Source organism: Labrus bergylta, chromosome 5, assembly GCF_963930695.1.
Source record: "Labrus bergylta chromosome 5, fLabBer1.1, whole genome shotgun sequence".
NCBI lineage: Eukaryota > Metazoa > Chordata > Actinopteri > Labriformes > Labridae > Labrus > Labrus bergylta.
The window spans coordinates 25065514-25083606 of record NC_089199.1 but is presented as its reverse complement, the minus strand read 5'-3'; the positions used below and the strand labels follow the sequence as shown (position 1 = coordinate 25083606).

The 18093-nt window shown below is 45.2% G+C and overlaps 2 protein-coding genes across 6 annotated transcripts in view; one reads left to right on the top strand and one right to left on the bottom strand.

Moving 5' to 3' along the window:
* Positions 1 to 4298, top strand: blcap (bladder cancer associated protein). Of its 2 annotated transcripts, XM_020656441.3 has the most exons (3): positions 19 to 152; positions 2351 to 2463; positions 2580 to 4298. In XM_020656441.3, the coding sequence occupies exon 3, from the start codon at positions 2769 to 2771 to the stop codon at positions 3030 to 3032; it is 264 nt and encodes an 87-aa protein (XP_020512097.1). In that variant the 5' UTR covers positions 19 to 152; positions 2351 to 2463; positions 2580 to 2768; the 3' UTR covers positions 3033 to 4298. The 2 variants fall into 2 exon arrangements, with proteins under 2 accessions (XP_020512096.1, XP_020512097.1); XM_020656440.3 differs by lacking the exon at positions 2351 to 2463 and having other exon boundaries at positions 1 to 152.
* Positions 4299 to 5402: 1104 nt separating this feature from the next.
* Positions 5403 to 18093, bottom strand: part of ripor3 (RIPOR family member 3) — a 40518-nt gene continuing 27827 nt past the window's right edge. For all 4 annotated transcript variants that reach the window (XM_065955267.1, XM_065955270.1, XM_065955266.1 and 1 more), the window contains 18 exons: positions 16601 to 16664; positions 16373 to 16416; positions 16156 to 16281; positions 15714 to 15859; positions 13761 to 13887; positions 13490 to 13650; positions 12830 to 13066; positions 12577 to 12670; positions 11581 to 11832; positions 11097 to 11242; positions 10851 to 11016; positions 10022 to 10151; positions 9753 to 9917; positions 9491 to 9655; positions 8273 to 8475; positions 7862 to 7945; positions 7362 to 7452; positions 5403 to 7229 (listed from right to left, as the gene is read on the bottom strand). In XM_065955267.1, coding sequence (XP_065811339.1) covers positions 7129 to 7229; positions 7362 to 7452; positions 7862 to 7945; positions 8273 to 8475; positions 9491 to 9655; positions 9753 to 9917; positions 10022 to 10151; positions 10851 to 11016; positions 11097 to 11242; positions 11581 to 11832; positions 12577 to 12670; positions 12830 to 13066; positions 13490 to 13650; positions 13761 to 13887; positions 15714 to 15859; positions 16156 to 16281; positions 16373 to 16416; positions 16601 to 16664 — 2502 coding nt within the window. In that variant the 3' untranslated portion in view covers positions 5403 to 7128. The remainder of the gene's footprint in view (positions 7230 to 7361; positions 7453 to 7861; positions 7946 to 8272; positions 8476 to 9490; positions 9656 to 9752; positions 9918 to 10021; positions 10152 to 10850; positions 11017 to 11096; positions 11243 to 11580; positions 11833 to 12576; positions 12671 to 12829; positions 13067 to 13489; positions 13651 to 13760; positions 13888 to 15713; positions 15860 to 16155; positions 16282 to 16372; positions 16417 to 16600; positions 16665 to 18093) is intronic.

The window sequence follows — 18093 nt, the reverse complement described above, 5'->3', positions numbered from 1 at the left end:
CCTTTGCTCCAGCTTTGCAGCAGGGGTCCTTCACGCTAACGCTAATGTTTGTTAGCTTAGTCGCAGCTAGCAGCTACGTGCGCAGTCAGTCGTCGGAACAAACATGGTGTTGTTGGTTTCTCTCTGTTGAGAATGAGCCCGAAAGAAGTCAGGTTTGTTCAAATGATTATGTTTTAACCAAAAACAAAGACGTGAGATCTTAAAAAACACGTCGTCCTGAGTCAGTCTGATGGCTAGCAGCGTGTTTACGCAGGTGTGCAGTTCACCTTTTGTTTCTCGAGCTAACGTGGCTAACTAGCCTCCGATACGGACTCTAGTGTCGTATCAAAATGTTAAACCCGAAATCAGCCAACAGCTTGTAGTCTCTCAAGCATTGTTATAAAACTGTCCAGCCGCGATAAGATGGTAAAAAAAAAAAAAAACGTCCCACCAACGAGCGGGACGATTCCTCTTTAAAAAAAGATCTACTTTTAGAATCGGCTCCTGATGTTCGCTAACGTTACCGCCCACTGCTGAAGGATTATAAGGATGAGACAGCGATTGTAAAACATTATGAATAATGATTTTTATGCATGCCGAATTAATAACCAGCCTCCACTGTGTCTGTTACCAACATGTCAGACTCTTTGTTATGAATTCACTAACATTTCTAAGCCAGTTTACACTAAAATGACAGATTTTTAAATGGGGTTTGGTTGATCGCATCTGTCATTAAAGAAGTGAGTTACTCTGCTCGTTCCTGATCAACCAGCATTAAAAAAATGCTCTGTCACCATAACGTCAGGTTCCCTCACTGCGGGTTAGGACTACTCTGTGTGATTTTATATATTATCTAGTATGTTCTAACTCTGTGTACAACTTTGAACCAAACCCAGTCTGCGTATTTCCGCAGCATGTTTGTGTTGTGTTGGCTAACATACAGCTAATGCTCGCAGCTGTGTTACTCAGCTTTTGTGCTTCTGCCAGCTCCCTACAGCTGCTGTCACTTCACATTTAGCCTCCTGGTTAATTTGAGTTGTTATATAAGTAAGTTCTAATGAGTCTCTTGGTGTATATTCAGTATAGAAAGGTGCTTCTTAGTGTGCAGCTACTGAGTTTGAGGCCCTCACAAGGAAGTCACCTGTGTAAATAGTTTGCCAATTATTGACTTTAGAAGTCATTAACATGGGCTGATACACCGATTAGTCACCATCGCTTCATTGTTTGGATGATTTGCAGGCTGCTCCTATTTATATTTCAAATATCTTTACTGAGGTTTCATCATATAAATACAAAGAAAAGAAGAATAATAAAACATAGAAAACACCAGGGTTGGGCAGTAATATTCCACATTGCCACAAATGGTATAGAAATGTGCAGAACAAGTGAGACAAATGAGTCTCTGTGGCAGTGACAGTAATACCTGATAAAGTGCAATAGCTCTTCCCACCCTCCCATCCCCAGCTGTCCTGAAAAAATTAAGGCCTAACATCTAAGAGTTAATTTGCGGCGCACCACACAGAGTCAGATCTTACTTTTTATGTCAAGGGCCGGATCAAAGCTAGCTGCTCCTGTTTATAGTTATGTATAGTTGTTTATATTCATTTGTCTGCATTAACTAGTTATCTTGTTTAATCTGTTTTTAATTAATTGAATGCTGTTTTATCCCTTTTAAGGGTCAAATCTACTTGCTTCTGAACCAGGCGTACGCGTAGACAACCTGCTGTGTCGTGAATCTAAATGTTCACACGAGCCGTTTTCACATCTGCTCTCCTGAAAACTGCTCCAGATACTCTCCTAATCTGGTTGTTCACACTTGTTCCTCACAGCAGGAGACTATCTCTGCCGGACAGAAAGGGGGTGGGGGTCTAGGACGAAGCAACAGAGTCCTCTATACGGCACTATAATGAGAATATGTGTCTTTCTATCAATGCTACGTGTAGTTGAAGAGAATCTCAATCTGAACTAAAGAGTGGAGAAGAACATCCTGGAGAACAGGAAACATAATGCAGCAGGTTCATTAGAACACGGAGATGGTAGAGGTGGCGTGCAGACAGTCTATGGTTGTGCAATGATCACAGGGGATAAACGTCACCCCCCCCCCCACCACTCACTCCAGGTGAATTCTCCTGATTATATCCTGCTGCGTTCTCACATCAGCTCACTCTGACTTTCTGCAGAATAAATACGAGGAGGCTGGAGGAGAAACTCCGGGTGAAGAGAGAAACATTCAGCTGTTTGTGTTCACACATGATGCTCAGCATCAACACTTTCACTCTGAGTGAAAGTCTGCAACAAAAAAAAACGTGCGTCAAAATATATTTTTTAAAAACTGAATTTACTTCCTGTCTGTGCCGTGAATGATCCACAGATCTCATTTAGCCCGAGTCCTGGAGGTCTGGTCCAAACAGAGCATCCGGAGCCGTTGTTGGATGTCACATAGAGATGCGGGAGGATTTGAACTACTTAGCTTCTTCTACAGCGGTAGTTAAAGCGGTCGCCTTAACTGTAACTTTAACTGTAAACTGTAAGGTTATTGATAAATAAGTAGAATTTTTGTGCCTTGTTTGACCAGATGTTCTTCTCTCTGCTGTTTCCAGGGATGACCTGACGACATCTTGCTACTTTGACCTCCTCCATCACCCCAGCTCTGTCGGGTAAAAACTCACCTCCACCTCACATCTGCAAACGCCTGGATCGACTCGCTCTCTGCTGGATCCCCTTCCTCCACACCCCTCCTACAGCCCTGTTTTGATCTGTCCTGTCCCCCCATTCACAAATCAGAGACCATGTATTGCCTCCAGTGGCTCCTCCCCGTGCTGCTCATCCCCAAACCGCTGAACCCGGCACTGTGGTTCAACCACTCCATGTTCATGGGCTTCTACCTGCTCAGCTTCCTGCTGGAGAGAAAGCCCTGCACCATCTGTGCCTTGGTCTTCCTCGCCGCCCTCTTCCTCATCTGCTACAGCTGCTGGGGCAACTGCTTCCTGTACCACTGCCAGGACGCTGCGCTGCCGGACGCTGCACAGGACCCGTCCATCGTCGGGACCTAGTACAGAGGAGGGGTGGGGGGGAGACATCTCAGAAAAGGAGTGAGTGAGGGAGAGTGGAGGGTGATACTGCCATGCTGGATGAGCGGAAAATACTGAAACTGTTCGGCCAAGAGTGGAACGGAAGAGGAGGAGAACGCCACTGTGGAGGACTCGCTGTAAAGGAAGAGACTCAAGTTTAAGATGAGAGGAGGCGGAGGGAACGTTTGAGGAGACATTTAGAGGAGAGGAAGGAGGAGCATCCAAATGTCGTAGGAAGGACGTTTGAGAACATTTTGTTTCTAGCATACGCATAAACCTGGTCGATTAACACACACAAACACACACACCACAGGTGACGCACACACAGAGTGACGGCTGTGTTTCAGTATTCTCGTTCCTCTAACCCTCGGACTCGTTTACCTCCAACTGCTCCGTAAAACACGACAGGTCATATTTTCAACCTCAAACTTCCATATTCTCACACACAAACAAGGACGCTCCTCACAACCACACACACTCACTGCTGCAGTTTGTTCACACGCTTTACACGCCATGAAGTGTTACAGGATAGTTTGCATCTTGTCGTTTTTTCCCCAAAGTTCGAGGGAGTCACCTGACCAATCTCTGCCGCCATTTTGGCTCTGCACACGCCGTATCGCCCTGACCCAGGGTAGCGCACACACACACACACCCACACACACACCGGACAATCGATAACTATGCTGTGACTAACTCCTCGTGTGAAGGTGAAGAAATGCTGAGACTGTCCCGTCTTCTTCACCCTCACCGCGCTCGCCTCCTCCTCCTCCTCCTCTGAGTGAACGCCCCGACCGCCACATTCAACGTTTACTTTCTTCTTTGCTGTTTTCTCTTTTCGTTCGTTTGTGTTTCTCGTGCATGGGTTGCTTTTTATTTTTTCGAGGTTCACAGAAATTTTTAACGATTAAAAATTGCTGAAAGTGTGTGTGTGTGTCCGTTGTGATAACGACACGCTGATAGAAAACGTGGAGACGCACGAGGCGATCGCACCGTCGGTGTTCTCAGCGACATAAAGCAATACGGAGCTCTGCTGGTCGAGAAATCAAACAGTCAAAATCAGACGAGAGACGCCGCCGCTCCGTTTCCTCGTGCGTCTCTGCTCCACGTGTTCAGCTGTCAGACAGACGGAGGTGTTTATACCGTTAGTGTGTGCGGGCGTGTGGACTCCTGTCGCAGTGCTGAACACGGTAACTGCTGCATTATTGCTTTGGTTTTAATTTAAATAAAGTTTTTTCCTCTCAAAGTGTTCGACTGTGTTTAAAACTGATTCTTGGTTTAAAGAAAGAAGTTCACCTTTCACTTCCTGTTTATGTTAAGTTTAGAAACCTGAAACATGTAGATCTTTCATACCTGAAGAAAACTCCTCATGTTAACAAGGGGGGAGTCCGCTAGGAGGACTACAGGCTCCGTATGTGGGGCATGCACACCAACCACTAGTCTCCCGGAGATTTAATGAATCACATTTTAAAACACATTTAAATCCCATTATTTCAAACTTTAAAAATAAATCTTGTGCTTTTACTTTGAAGGTCTGTAATTTCTTAAGCTGAGAGTACTTTACTTCCTGTGTGCTTTTATTTTGAAACAAGGTAAGGTCCTTCCTGTAGAGTGAAGGGTAGGATCTTAGGACAGGAAGTTGAGCACAGTAACCGGAAGTGGTTAGTGATCCCAAAGTGAGGTCAAACAGCTCAAAGGAACGGTAACATAGGTCAATGTGTGATGTCATAAGGTCAATGTGTGATGTCGTAAGGTGGATATTACTTTGGACTTGTCAGCCAAGCTGTCTGAGAGTTTGTTAAAGTGAAATGAGACATTCAGAGATGCAGCCGTGTCCTTGGCTGCATCCAAATTGCCAAGTGCCTACTCAATCTTTCAGTAGTAGTAGTACCTACTATTCAGTATGCACACACAGTAGGCAGATATTTGTTCCTACTTCATCTGATTCATTCAGTATGGAAGTGGCCTCATCCACCTGTTTTTTTTTTTGTTTAGCTTTATTCAAGTGGAGTAATGCGCATACAGTAAGGTAAAAAACAAAAACAATAGATTAAATAACTATATAACATACAGTACATAAAGGAAAGTAAGTATAATGCTATTGGCGCCGGGGACCCGAGCGGCGTCAGAGCAGAGACGAGTCAGCTGTAGGAGCAAAGTGTTCGTGCAGCTGGACTCTCCGTGTCTGCTTACGACCTGCTGCTGCTCAGTTAAAGTGACGGGGTTAGCCCGGCCCTGGAACAGACCAGTAAGTCTCCCTCCCCCGACGCCCTGACCACGGTCGGAACGCCAAAGCAGGAAAGGTTAACAGCAGCGTAATGACGTAGAGGGTAGAGAACAGAAAAATGAGCCATAGTGAATCAAGTCTTTTTAATTCTCACTTTTTCTTTCAGAACTAAATGCAATAAACGTCTTATTTTATACATTTCTATGAGTAATATACATCCAGTTATGTCGATTTCAAACATTAGACGAGCAGAGGAAACTCCATCATGCACTCAGCTTTAAAGTGTTTCTGATATGTTAACGTCCTTCATCCTCCTCTTGACTTTCTCCAACATGTCCCTCATCTTTACTTTCCTCCTTTCTCGTGTCTTCTTCTGCAATATTTAAATGTCACATATTCTCCTGTTCTTCAACCAGTTTAAATAAGTCTCAGAGCTCCTCAAAACATGTGTGTGAAGTTTCTTGTTCTCGATCCACTCTGATCCTGTATTTCATCATGTCTATAAACCCCTCTATTTCAGCCCTGCTCAGAACAGGCTGTTTCTGTGTCTGTACCTTTAAATATGTAAATGAGCTGTGTCTGACCACGCCCCCTCTCTGGAAGGGCTCGGGTGTACTCGGGCTTTTTCGCCCGTTTATGGTGAGAAGGCAGACTCAGAGGGCAGAACAAACACCTAGCTGTGGGAGTGTCACCCACCTGGGGGAGGGGCTACTGCCCTTTGTGATGTCATGAAGGGAAAATCTCCAAACGACCTGTTTGAGCACACATTTTCTGAAAAGTAGAGCAGGTAAAAGACGGAGAGGATGGACTTTTCTCGTCATTGGGGGGTTTGTAGACAGACTAGAGACACATATTAGAGTCAGAGGAACATGGGGAAGAGGATTTTAAATATGTGACCTTTAAATTATGAAGAGTGTCTCTCATCTCTTCGTTTTTACGCAGACTTCTGTGAAGACCCTCTGGATTAATTTTAATAATGTTTTAGTCGAGATCCTCTCAGTGACGTCCTGCCTCGACCATTCTCCTGCTTTCTGATCAATTTGCACGCTGATTGATTGAAGACTGAAGGCTGAGTATCTGACCACACACGTCAGTCTATATAGTGAGAGAGTAATGATATGATTGGATAACTTCCTGGTTCATCTCTCAAAAATCAAAAACCTTCCTTAACGTGCTGCTCACTTTCCTTATGTTGAACTTTCCCGTGCTCGCTCGCTGAGGATTAAAGAAAAAAGCTCAAATTTAACGTCCTCTGCTCGATCTTCCCACGCCGTTTAAAAAAAACCTCAAAAACATTCCTTAAATACTCAGTCACAGAGGTCAGAGGTCAGTTTGACCACAGCGGAGTCAGGGAAAGCATCCTCAGGTCAGGAACCTTCACAAGCTGCAGTTCACTCAGACAGCCAGCAGGGGGCAGCACATGCACAAGTCTCAGTGATGAAACTAAGGTGGGTTTCAGGGGACCTTAAATCTTTGCAGGTAAAATAACTCAAATGTTTTCTCGTCTGATGTTCCTTTAATATCATCAGTTATCTTTGTTATTGTCATTTGCATCCTATAATTAAATACTTTGGTCTGATGATCTAAACGCTGAGATCAAATCGTGCAGGAAGAGAGAGATCCAGAGAGAGTAAGAGTCTCCATCTTTATCTCTATATCTTCTCTCATGTCTTTGGCTTCTGTTCTTGAAATACAAAGTTCTTCCTCTTCTTCTTCTTCTTCTTCTTCTTCTTCTTCTTCTTCTTCTTCATCCGTCTGAGACACAAACTGTGTTCATGGTGAGTCTCTGGTCCGGACTCTGAGGATCCTGTCGCTCTGGTTCTGCCAGTTCAAAAGTCCACACTGCGTCTCGTCCTAGAGGAACGTGATCTCAGTCTCCTGGTTCTGATACGCCTCCTCCTCCAGCTCACAGGACAGCTGGTCCATCCTGTGGAAGGCCAGGTAACCCTTCTTACCTGCGCACACACACACACACACACACACACACACACACACACACACACACACACACACACACACAGGTAGATAAAGGGTTAATAAAAGTATGAAAACATGTGAATACATAAAAACTATAATGATGTTTGTACCGAAGGAGAGGACGGTCTCTTTGGCAGCGCTGCGAAGATCTTCATCCTCTGATCGCCACAGATCTGCGATGTGGTCCACGCTCTCTGAGGCCTGACACACACACACACACACACACAATCACACACACACACACACACACACACACACAACCACACACACACACACACACACACACACAACCCACACACACAACCACACACACACACACACACAACCACACACACACACACACACACACACACACACACACACAACCACACACACACACACACACACACACACACACACACACACACACACACACACACACACACAAACAACCACACACAACCACACACACAAACACACAACCAAACACATGTTCAGAGGTTGATAACGTCAACGATTAAAAGAATGGAAGAATTGAAGACTCTGACAAACTAAGAGTGTGTGTGTGTGTGTGTGTGTGTGTGTGTGTGTGTGTGTGTGTGTGTGTGTGTGTGTGTGTGTGTGTTCTCACCCTGAGGCATTTCAGAGCCAGACAGGATCCGTGTTGGATCTGAACGTCGGAGCTCTTCAGACTCTCTGTGTAAAAAATGACAGCCTGCAGGAGAAACATGACGACAGACGTGACTCATGCTGCGACTTTTTCTGTATGTTTACAAATAAACAGAGACAAGCTGCTAAGGTTAAAGGTCAGGGACTAAATAAGCTGAGGGGACACCTAGCAGATAACTTGCAGCTCCCACCTGCCACTCAAAGAGGCCACACCCCCTAATTCTAAATCACTTTTAGACTCTAGTGGACACTGGAGGAACTGCAGTTGTAAAGTTGGACATTTCAACATGGGGCTCTATGGGGACTGACTCACAGCAGGAGACAGACTCTAGTGGTCACTGAGAGTAATAACAGTTTGTCACAGACTTGTTACCTTGCTCCTGAAGGTCTTGCAGCCTGCAGCTCTGCACAGACACCCAGCAGCAGCTTTACACACTTTGTGGTTGGAGCCGATCTGCAGGGCGGCTATAGTCTGCAGCGTGCATCCAAGAGGGAGGAGCTCTGAGATACCCCGCCCCTTTATTTTATTTAAAGCCCGTCTCCGTTTGGGGCCCCTCAGGGCAGACAGGAAGTACTCTGAAACACAAAAGGGATCATATAATTCAGAGTACATTTAATTTAACCACAAAGACAGTTTGATATCTGTTCTGGATTAACTAACTTTTCTTTTCAATTTGCAGATGGAGGAGATATTTTATCTCTTCAGCCAATATTCATGTTTGAGACGGATTTAAGCAAAGACTTGAAGCATAAATGAACTCGTATCGTTTTGAACCTTTCTGGTTCTTATTGTCTTCATTAATCATTAACCTCCATCCGCCCGCTGATTAGTCAGTTGGACTTTGTTTCACACAGATGGATATGTAAATATTGTTTTGTTTATTGTGTCATGCAAACCAACAGCAGACATCAACAGAAAGCCACATGAAAAGGAGAGGAGACAAGAGAAGGAAGGAAAGAAAGAAGGAGGGAAGGATATGTTTATGTTGTTTGTTTACATCCGATTAAAGATGAATCATGCGCTCGTTAAAACTTTATTGATCCTTTAAGGAGCTCACACACGCGCGCACACACACACACACACACACACACACACACACACACACACACACACACACACACACACACACACACACACACACACACACACACACAAGACACTCTGTTTGGCAGTAAAGGTGACAGATGGTAGAGATGCCTTCAAGCTGGAATTTCTGGAACGTTCCCAGACTGTTCCTCGAATACACACACACACTCACGTTTACTCAGGTCAGTTTTTGGGCACAAAGTTAATTTAATTAAAACCTTCATATACGACTTGTTTAAACTATAAACAAGAATACATCCACCGTTAGTCCGTGCTTCTCTCCCTCTAAAAAAAAGGCTAAAAGGCACAAAAAAACAACATCCTCATGTTTAACACGTTTCCTCAAAAAAGTCATCTTTTTGCAAAAGGACCGTATAAATCTGAAAACGTGGTCAAAGAAAACCGAAGCGCTCTGGATACCAAGATGGACGCCACTAAAGGAAACAGATTTTGCTGACTGATTAGTGGAGGTGTGCGCAGACCCTGTGTAGGTATTGTCTGTACCTTCTCTGGAGAGACGAGAGATGTGATCTCCGAGCACCGTGATGTTCCAGCGTTTCAGATAAACGGACAGCTGGAAGAGAGAGACTCTGTCGGGGCTGCAGAGAGGACGAGGAGCGGGAACCGTCCGACAGACCGTCTGCAGCTGCTGCCGGAGCTGAGAGAACACTGAGGGGAGAGGAGGGGGTTTCTAGGTCATCTGCTGCAACATATAATGCTGCATTAAATACTTCTGCCTTTGTAAGCCTCTTCCACTGCGCTGTACCTTTCTCTGACTGCCCGGGCTGCTTGGCCTTCACCTTGTGCGTGTAACGTTTCCTCAGCGTCCTGCAGAACGTGTCCGAGCTGCAGCAGAAAGGAGAGCTGCTGTCGTTCACACACTCGTCCCAGAACAGCAGCACGTCCCTCGTTCTCAGTGGCTTCGGCAGGACTGAAAGAGAAGAAAATAACTTGTTCATATGCACGCTGCAAATGATTAACTAATAAAACTTCTATCATGACTTGGACTGGCATTAGATTCAGGTCTTTACTGACTGTCTTTTGCAGAGATGTTGTCGTTCCTCTCCAGCAGCAGACCGCTCACTCGGTCCAGGACTTCAGCCTGCAGGCTCGTCTCCTCCAGCAACTCCTGTCTGGACGGAGGGAAGTCCGTCGCTCTCAACATCTGAGGAAACATCATGAAAATCTGTCAGACATACTCCACCTTTTCAAACAGTCCCCTGTGGTCTAAATGAAACATCTGTGCTGTTCTTCAAAATATGAACATGAATCAAGCACCAGAGGAGGTTTGTGACCCTGTATAAACCAGCTCTCTCAGAACACTCTGTTTTGGTGTGTGTGTCTCTTTAAATGCAATGAGCCCCCCCTCTGAGTTTTCCCAGTAGACATCACTCCTCTGTTGCGAGAATAAAAATGGCGAATAAAAGTTTTGTTCTAGACTGGGGGAGGAGTTCATGGGTGGAGATACCAGGGGAGGGGAGGGATTTCTTTTTACCAGAATCCCACTGTGACATCACAAGGAGAGCACATTTGAAATGGAGCATTTTTCTCTGTGTTGTAAGACCACAAACAAAGGACTGGATGGATTTATTTCACATTTTGTGGGTCAGTAGACACTCAGGTTACCCAAATATATGTTCAAAAACACTGTACAAGTGGATTTTTCATAATATGTCCCCTTTAATCAAGCAGGTCTGAGGATGGAGATGGACAAAAGACATGAACTACAATCATTCATGTGAGGCTACTGCTAAAACCCTGAAAAACAAACAAACTCTATATCAACTCCAATACGTTAAAAACAAAATAAGTCATTATATAAGATCACAGAAAACATATCAAAGCTTTTAGAAACGTTCTGCACCTGGAGCAGGATGCAGCAGATATCCAGGTGAGTCTCCAGAGCCTGGTCAAAACCCCAGTTCCCAGAAGTCAGTGGGGCGAAGGCCAGCTCCTCCTCCGAAGCTGATTGGCTCCTGGTGGAGAGGGGGCCCAGACTCCTCAGAGTGCTCTGCTGGAAGGAGCTGATGCTGCCGAGACGGAGAGGAGAGGTTCGTTATAAAACTTTAAAACCAGAGCTTAATTCCCTTCTGTCCATCCGTGAACTCACCCGCTGTCTTTAAGCCTCAGGCTGCCCAAACAGGAAGTGTCATCATCAGCGTTGAAGTCATGGGACAGGAAGTCAAAGCTACCCAGGACTTCCTCCACGGCGAGCGTTTCCTCTGACGAAGAACTCTTCAGCAGGGACAGGTCATTCTGACAGAGAACACAGGTGCAAACTATTACGACAAGTCACAGTTTTTAAACTTTCAGGTGAGTAGAAGTACACACGGTACCTTCAGTCTGGTAGCTAGGTGTCTTTAAGTACCTTCAGTATAGTAATCCAGGTGTGTTTAAGTACCTTCAGTCTGGTAGCCAGGTGTGTTTAAGTACCTTCAGTATAGTAATCCAGGTGTGTTTAAGTACCTTCAGTCTGGTAGCCAGGTGTGTTTAAGTACCTTCAGTATAGTAGCCAGGTGTGTTTAAGTACCTTCAGTACAGTAGCCAAGTGTGTTTAAGTACCTTCAGTCTGGTAGCCAGGTGTGTTTAAGTACCTTCAGTATGGTAGCCAGATGAAGTATCTGGTGGTCGAGCGCTCTCAGCTCTTTCTCTGAGCTCTTCTGGTTCTGTAAAGTTCTCTCCAGCTCTGAGATCAGGGCTCCCAGTCTGAGTGCCTGGGCCCTACGCTGGGCCGCGCTGGGTCCTGGCCTCCCAGGGGGTGGAGCATCTGTGGTGGGTGAGGGAGGGGTCACAGCTGGAGGTGAGGGCGAGACAGGGACGGAGTAGGACTGACACTCTGGAGAGTCCTGGAACAAACATCAAAGAGTTTGAAGACTGGTTGTTTATTGTTTTGGGTAATTAAAAAGCCAAATCAGTAAAAGTCATTAAAATCAATCCAATAAAAGTCTTCAAAACCGTCAAGATGATTCAACACTTTAAACGTAAAACAGTCCACGTTTGTCATTTGCTTGTATTTGACTTAAAGGCAGGGTTGGTCATATTCTAAAACTAGCATGATTTTGAAAGTAGCATTCCCTCAGTGGTCCGTCTATGCCCCCCACCTTGTGGTCTCTCATAAGCCACGCCCCCTCACTTACATGCATGAGCGCCGTCTCTCCAGAAGTGGACCTCAGCTCATCTCTTGCATTGTGTAGAAACTACGTCGTCTCATGTCTCATTCAGCGGTAAGTAAACTCACAGTATAAACTCCGTCATCGGTGACGTGCTTTGAGTTTGAGCTAGAGCACGCAAGAGGTAAAGAGCGAGCAAGGAGACAGGGAAGCGCCTGATTGGTTCATCAGATTGGTACCTTGTGGCAGACATTGGTTGAAGTTTTTACAGGCTCACAACTGCTACAGATGACGGATTTTCTTTGTTCCTTTTTCTGAGAACTTGAGTTATCAATTTCTGTCAGGACCTAAAGACAATTTCAACCAGAATCTGAAAAAGTGGATCTGGAGGACATTACCAACCCTGCCTTTGATACCCGACTAGGATGTTAGTAAAGGTCCAGATGTTGATGAAGAAGATCCTGCAGGTGTGTTTATTACCTGAACACAGACAGAGTCAGCTCTCAACGCTGCGCTGCGGGTTTCTGCTTCTGGTTCAGTCGTGTTCTTTCTGAGGATGTCGGGAGTGCTCGACCTGCACAACACACACACACACACACACACACACACACACACACACACACACACACACACACACACACACACACACACACACACACACAGACATGACATTAAAATAAATCAGTCTAGGTGAACTCATGACCTGCAGCAGTTTTCAATTGTTGATGCTCACATGTGGAGGGCGAGCAGAGATCCTGTTTTACTCTCTGCAGGTGAAGACAGAGTATCTAACACACTCCACTCCTCCTCTCCGTCCTTCTCCTCTCTCCTTTTCCTCCTCTCCTCCTCTTCCTCCTCCACAGACGCCTCCATAGACCCCTCCTCCTCCTCCAGGGACAGGTGAGTCTGACTCCCCCCCAGACTGGTGCCCTGACTGTGGCTGGAGGGGAAGCTGTGAGTCCGCGTCAGACTGTGGAGAACAAGGAATAAATCACATTAATCTATCTCTAAATATATATAACGATTAGGACTGTCAGCATTACTTCTGATTGGCCAGCTCTCTGAGAGCCTTCCTGGGGGGGCAGAATGCTGCAGGGCTGCCAGGGGAGGACTGCTCTCCAGGTCTGGGAGAAGAGAGTCTATGTAAGAGGTTTCAGCTGCTTACGTAGATGCTTGAAGCCGTCTGGAGAAATTCTTGGTTTCATATCAGGGAACTATGGCGTGATTTACAGAACAAGCTGTTTAGCGCCCTCTGCAGACTCATCCTGGGATTACTCCAACATACGTTTACCTCATGATCGGACACTTTGACCACGTTTAGTTTGGACATCCAGCATTGTGACACTATATGAGAGTTTGAAATGGGGATCAGCTGAACAGGTGTTTTTCTCACCTGAGCATGTAGGGGCTCTGAGGGCTGTGGTTGGGTGTCATGGAGGTGTGTGAGGGGTTTGACAGGTAGCTGATCAGGGACACGCCCCCTCTGTTGTGTCGACTGTTTGGCAGCAGAGACGGGAGCGAGCCATCTTCATCCCTCAACTCTCGAACCATCGACTGAGGAGGAGGAGGAAGATAACCTTCATCATCAGTGAAACATGACTGACATCTTAAAGTAACAGCTGTATAAGCTCCTACTGGACACGCAGCGTTTACTGTTTACTCACTATGAAGTATTTCTCGGAGAAGGACGGCGTGCTCGGGGCCGTCCAGCTGTAAACGGAACCCTTCCTGCTGGACACAGACTGTCTGCTGACGGAGAGTGGCCTTATCTTCTCAGAGCTGTCGAAGGGGCTGAACACACACACACACACACACACACACACACACACACACACACATTTATAATCACTGATCAATTACTAAAAATTCTAGTTTCTGAGCGCCCCCTACAGGCCTGGAGGACTTCTGTTGTGATGTCTGGTAGTATGCAGTGTTTTCTTTTGCATGTGCTCTCTGTTCTTTGTGTGTTTATGTCCTTGCAGCATGTTTAATGATTTCATGTCGGCCTTTTGCAGCATGCTTTTTTAATTTGCAGCACATTTCCCTTGTTGTATTTGTTTTAATTTCCATAATTTCTAAAAAATGTAAAAAATGTTCTTCTTCTTGTTTGGAACATTGCAGCTTGTTTGAAATTGTTGGCCAGCGTAGAAAAACAAGATGTTTTCAGACATTTAGTCTGATGTTGCTTACAGGTGTTTATACGAAGCAGAAATCTCCGGCTTATTTCTAATTTGAAGGATCAACAGAAGTCTGTTGTGTCTGGTTTTGTTGTGTTTGTGTGTTAGTGTGTGATTGCGACAGAGTTTTACGTGTGTTTTAAGAATCCAAGGAACGTCCTCCACCTGGCTTCTCTAAACCCTGAAATGTGATCTGTCACGGTGCAGGGTCACGGCACAGATCGTGTGTGAGTGTGTTTGTGTGTGTGTTTTACACTCTATATTCAGTGAGCTGCTCAGTGACAGCTGGCTCAGGTTAGAGGCAGAAAGTGAGGAAAATAACAATATGAGAATCTACAGAGTGGCTGGAGGGGAATCTGTAATCAGAATTGTATTATTTTATGTGTTTTAAAGGTCCAGTCAGTGAGATGTGTAGTGAGTGAAATGATAAAGTGATCTTACTATATGATCAGACATTAAGGAAACATGCTATGTTGAAGTGCTGGCTTCTCTGACAACAATTCAGCAGCCAGTATGTCCTACTTCTAACTTTAGATTCTGGTCCTGAATGTTCTGGATTTGTTTGGACCAGAGAAGGTAGGTGGTTTTAAGGCACCCCCACATGGCCGTTTTGGACGCCCCTCTGTTTGCCAGAGCAGTTATCAGGTCAAACCAACAGGTGTTGCAGCACCTGTGTGCACCTATGTTTCTAATAAGCTCCACGAGCAGAAAGGTGCTCAAACTAGGATCAATATTGAAGATGCTTTTGAAAAATTGAGAGAGGTGAGAACGCAGAAAGGTTTACAGACCGATGCAGAGCTGGCTAAACACTGAAGCTTCAGTGTCCACCACATGGCAACCTGTGTGAGCATCGACTCTAGAGAGGAGGGGGCGGGGGGAGACAGTGTGAATGTGTTTCTATCTTGGCAGGTATCATCTCTGGAAGGTGGAAGGGAGGTACAATAAAAAAGCACGCAAGGAACAAAAGGAGAAACATATTTCGCCTAATCTTCTGACTTGATATTTCTCCCGACATGTCATCATTCCCTCTATCAACTCTTCATCCTTCCTGTTGGAGAGGAGAGTGTGCGGTGGATTTGTGGACCAGCTGTTCTCATCGTTCATGTGAGTCATCACCTGATGACACGAGCACAGGATAAAGCGAGGGGCCGCATGTCTGAGGTCGACACTAAAGGTCAGAGGACACCTGCTCATATTTAACGCTACAGATTTAATTTCCTGAGCTCTCCACACCTATTCCCTCGTCAAATCAGCCACTTACTCTACCTGTCTCTGTGGGAGTATCACTGATTTCACTCTGTCTGCTTCGACATTCATCAACCTTACTTTCAAATAAAACTACAAGCCTGATGTCTTGGCTTTCTTTGCATATTCAAATGATGTAAAAATATAAAGATGAGGTAGTGACAGAGACTTTAATGTGTGTATGTGTGTTCATACTTCCAGGTGACCTCCAGCTGCAGTTTGATGGTTCCCAGCTCCGTGATGTCCACCAACATCAGCTGAGGCCTCGCCATGAAGAAGTCAGCGCTCGCACATGTCACCATGCCGACCAGCAGCCAACCCAAACCCTTTGCCTCCGATACCTGCAGATACCAGATACCATAACATGAACTTTAACTTGATAAAGAGATCGGAGCTCACAATTATTATTTTTTTTGTGTGAGATAGAGCTGAGTGTCAACGTAGAGAGTGTTAGGAGTTAACGATGGATCTCTGGATGATTTTAATGAAAACATGATGGGGCCCGGGACGGAGCCTTGTGGAACCCCACAGGTTAAATTTAAAGGAACATTGCTTTAAGTTGCCAAACAGAGTTCGGTGTTAGATACAGAAGGAGTGTGTATGTGTGTGTTTGTGTGTGTGTGTGTGTGTTTGTGACCTTTATCTCAAAGTTTTGGTTTAAGTGCGGGAGGAAGACCATCTCCTCCTCGTCCCACGACTGCGTGTCGTCTGATTGGATCCTTCCTCTGATCCTCCATCGCTGACGACCCAACCGCACCACAACCTGGTCGCATAACATCATCAAGACATGACATCATACTCTTGGCTTAAAGCTGTGAATGATAAAGTTTGTTCACAGTCGCCGATTAGCTCACCTCGTATTGGTCTCCGGGGCAGAGCCGAGCGAAGCCGATTAGACCTGAGAGAGAGAGAACATGTGTTTAATGTTTGAGAGTTAGCGTGAAGCTGATAACATGCTCATAAGCTGTGAGTGTGTGTGTGTGTGTGTGTGTGTGTGTGTGTGTGTGTGTGTGTGTGTGTGTGTGTGTGTGTGTGTGTGTGTGTGTGTGTGTGTGTGTGTGTGTGTGTGTGTGTGTGTGTACCCTTCATTTTGATGTGCAGCTCTCCGAGGAGGATCTCTAACTCACCCTCCATGGCTGACATGTCCTGCAGCGAGGAGACGTTGGGTAAGAGTAGAGTTTAAGAAGTCAATAAATCTGTTTTATCTAAACATGTCACTTTGTCGGTGAAACGTTTCACATTTTTCCATTTCCCAAGAGAGGTCAAAGGTCAGTGTCACCATAAGAACAATGAAACTGTAGCTGTTAAAGATTCTCTGTTTTATTCTAAAGGACTATATGTTTGTTTTTGGTCTCTCTCCTCTCTCTTTCACCTGACTTTTTGGATTAATCCTGTTGTGGCTTGTTCTGTGAACTGTTTTACAGTTCACAGAACAAGCCACAAGCTTCTGAGGCCGGCTTGAAAAACGTAACCTCAATCCAAACATCACTGAACAAGTTCACACCTCAGCAGCCCGAGACGGTTTATATCTCTGAAGTTTTAAAGATGTTTGATCAAAGGAGAGTATTTAAAGTAGAGCCCGACCGATAATATCGGCCGATATTAGCATATTCAGTGACTATCGTATCGGCTAATTTGATCTCAGATATAGCAGTTCTCTTTCATTTTGCTTTTGAAAAAATGGAGAGAGGTTAGAACGCAGAAAGGTTTACAGACTGATGCAGAGGCTAAACACTGAAGCTTCAGTGTCACCACATGGCAACCTGAGTGAGCATCAACTCTAAAGAGGGGGTAGTGGGGGGAGACAGCTCTCTACAATGTTTAGAATTTAGACTGCAGTACCTATTTTAAACACTAGGTGTCAGAGTTACATACTGCTCCTTTAAAGTGTTATTTCATCTCTTTCAAACTGTTTGTGTTGGTGTTTCCTTCGGTGTGAAGTAGAGAAATGTTCACAAAGAAAATGTGAACTACAAGTATGAATCCTGCTGATCCTGCAAAAATTGAGCATTTTAAAGACAACAGAAACATTTGAAGTGTCTTTGAGGCGAGTCAGAAACGCAGTCAGACCAACAGACACATGTTTTCTGACACCCTCCGCTGACAAACCAAATAATTTGAGAGTGAGTGATGTCTCCACGGTAATGTTTCTGTTTGCAGCCGCAGGACGAGGCTCATTAAAAGACAACTGAGGACTCATTCATCCTGTCCATCTGTCCGTCTATTAACCTCTGGTGCTCCTCGCTAACTCACTGATCCCTGCTCGATGATTCTAAACATATCTTTTGCACGTTTCCTTCCAACTTTAAAACGTTTCCCTCTGATGAACACAGACGAACATGAGCTGAGAAGATGCACACAGACCTTTTACGACCAATCGGGTTGAGTGTTTCAGAGAGGAGAGGTCATGACCTCTGTCTGTAACACAGGCTTCTGTGTGTGTCTGTGCGACCACACACACGTGTGAATGTTCAGAACTATGAGGACTGTTTGAAAATCTCCTGGAAGACATGCTTCTGGTAGACGTCAGGTAATATTTTGAACTTGAGGAAGAGTCCCGCAGAGAGGTCAGAAT

Excerpts from the sequence above, each read along its gene's own strand:
- blcap (XM_020656440.3), top strand. The coding sequence starts at position 2,769 with ATGTATTGCCTCCAGTGGCTCCTCCCCGTGCTGCTCATCCCCAAACCG.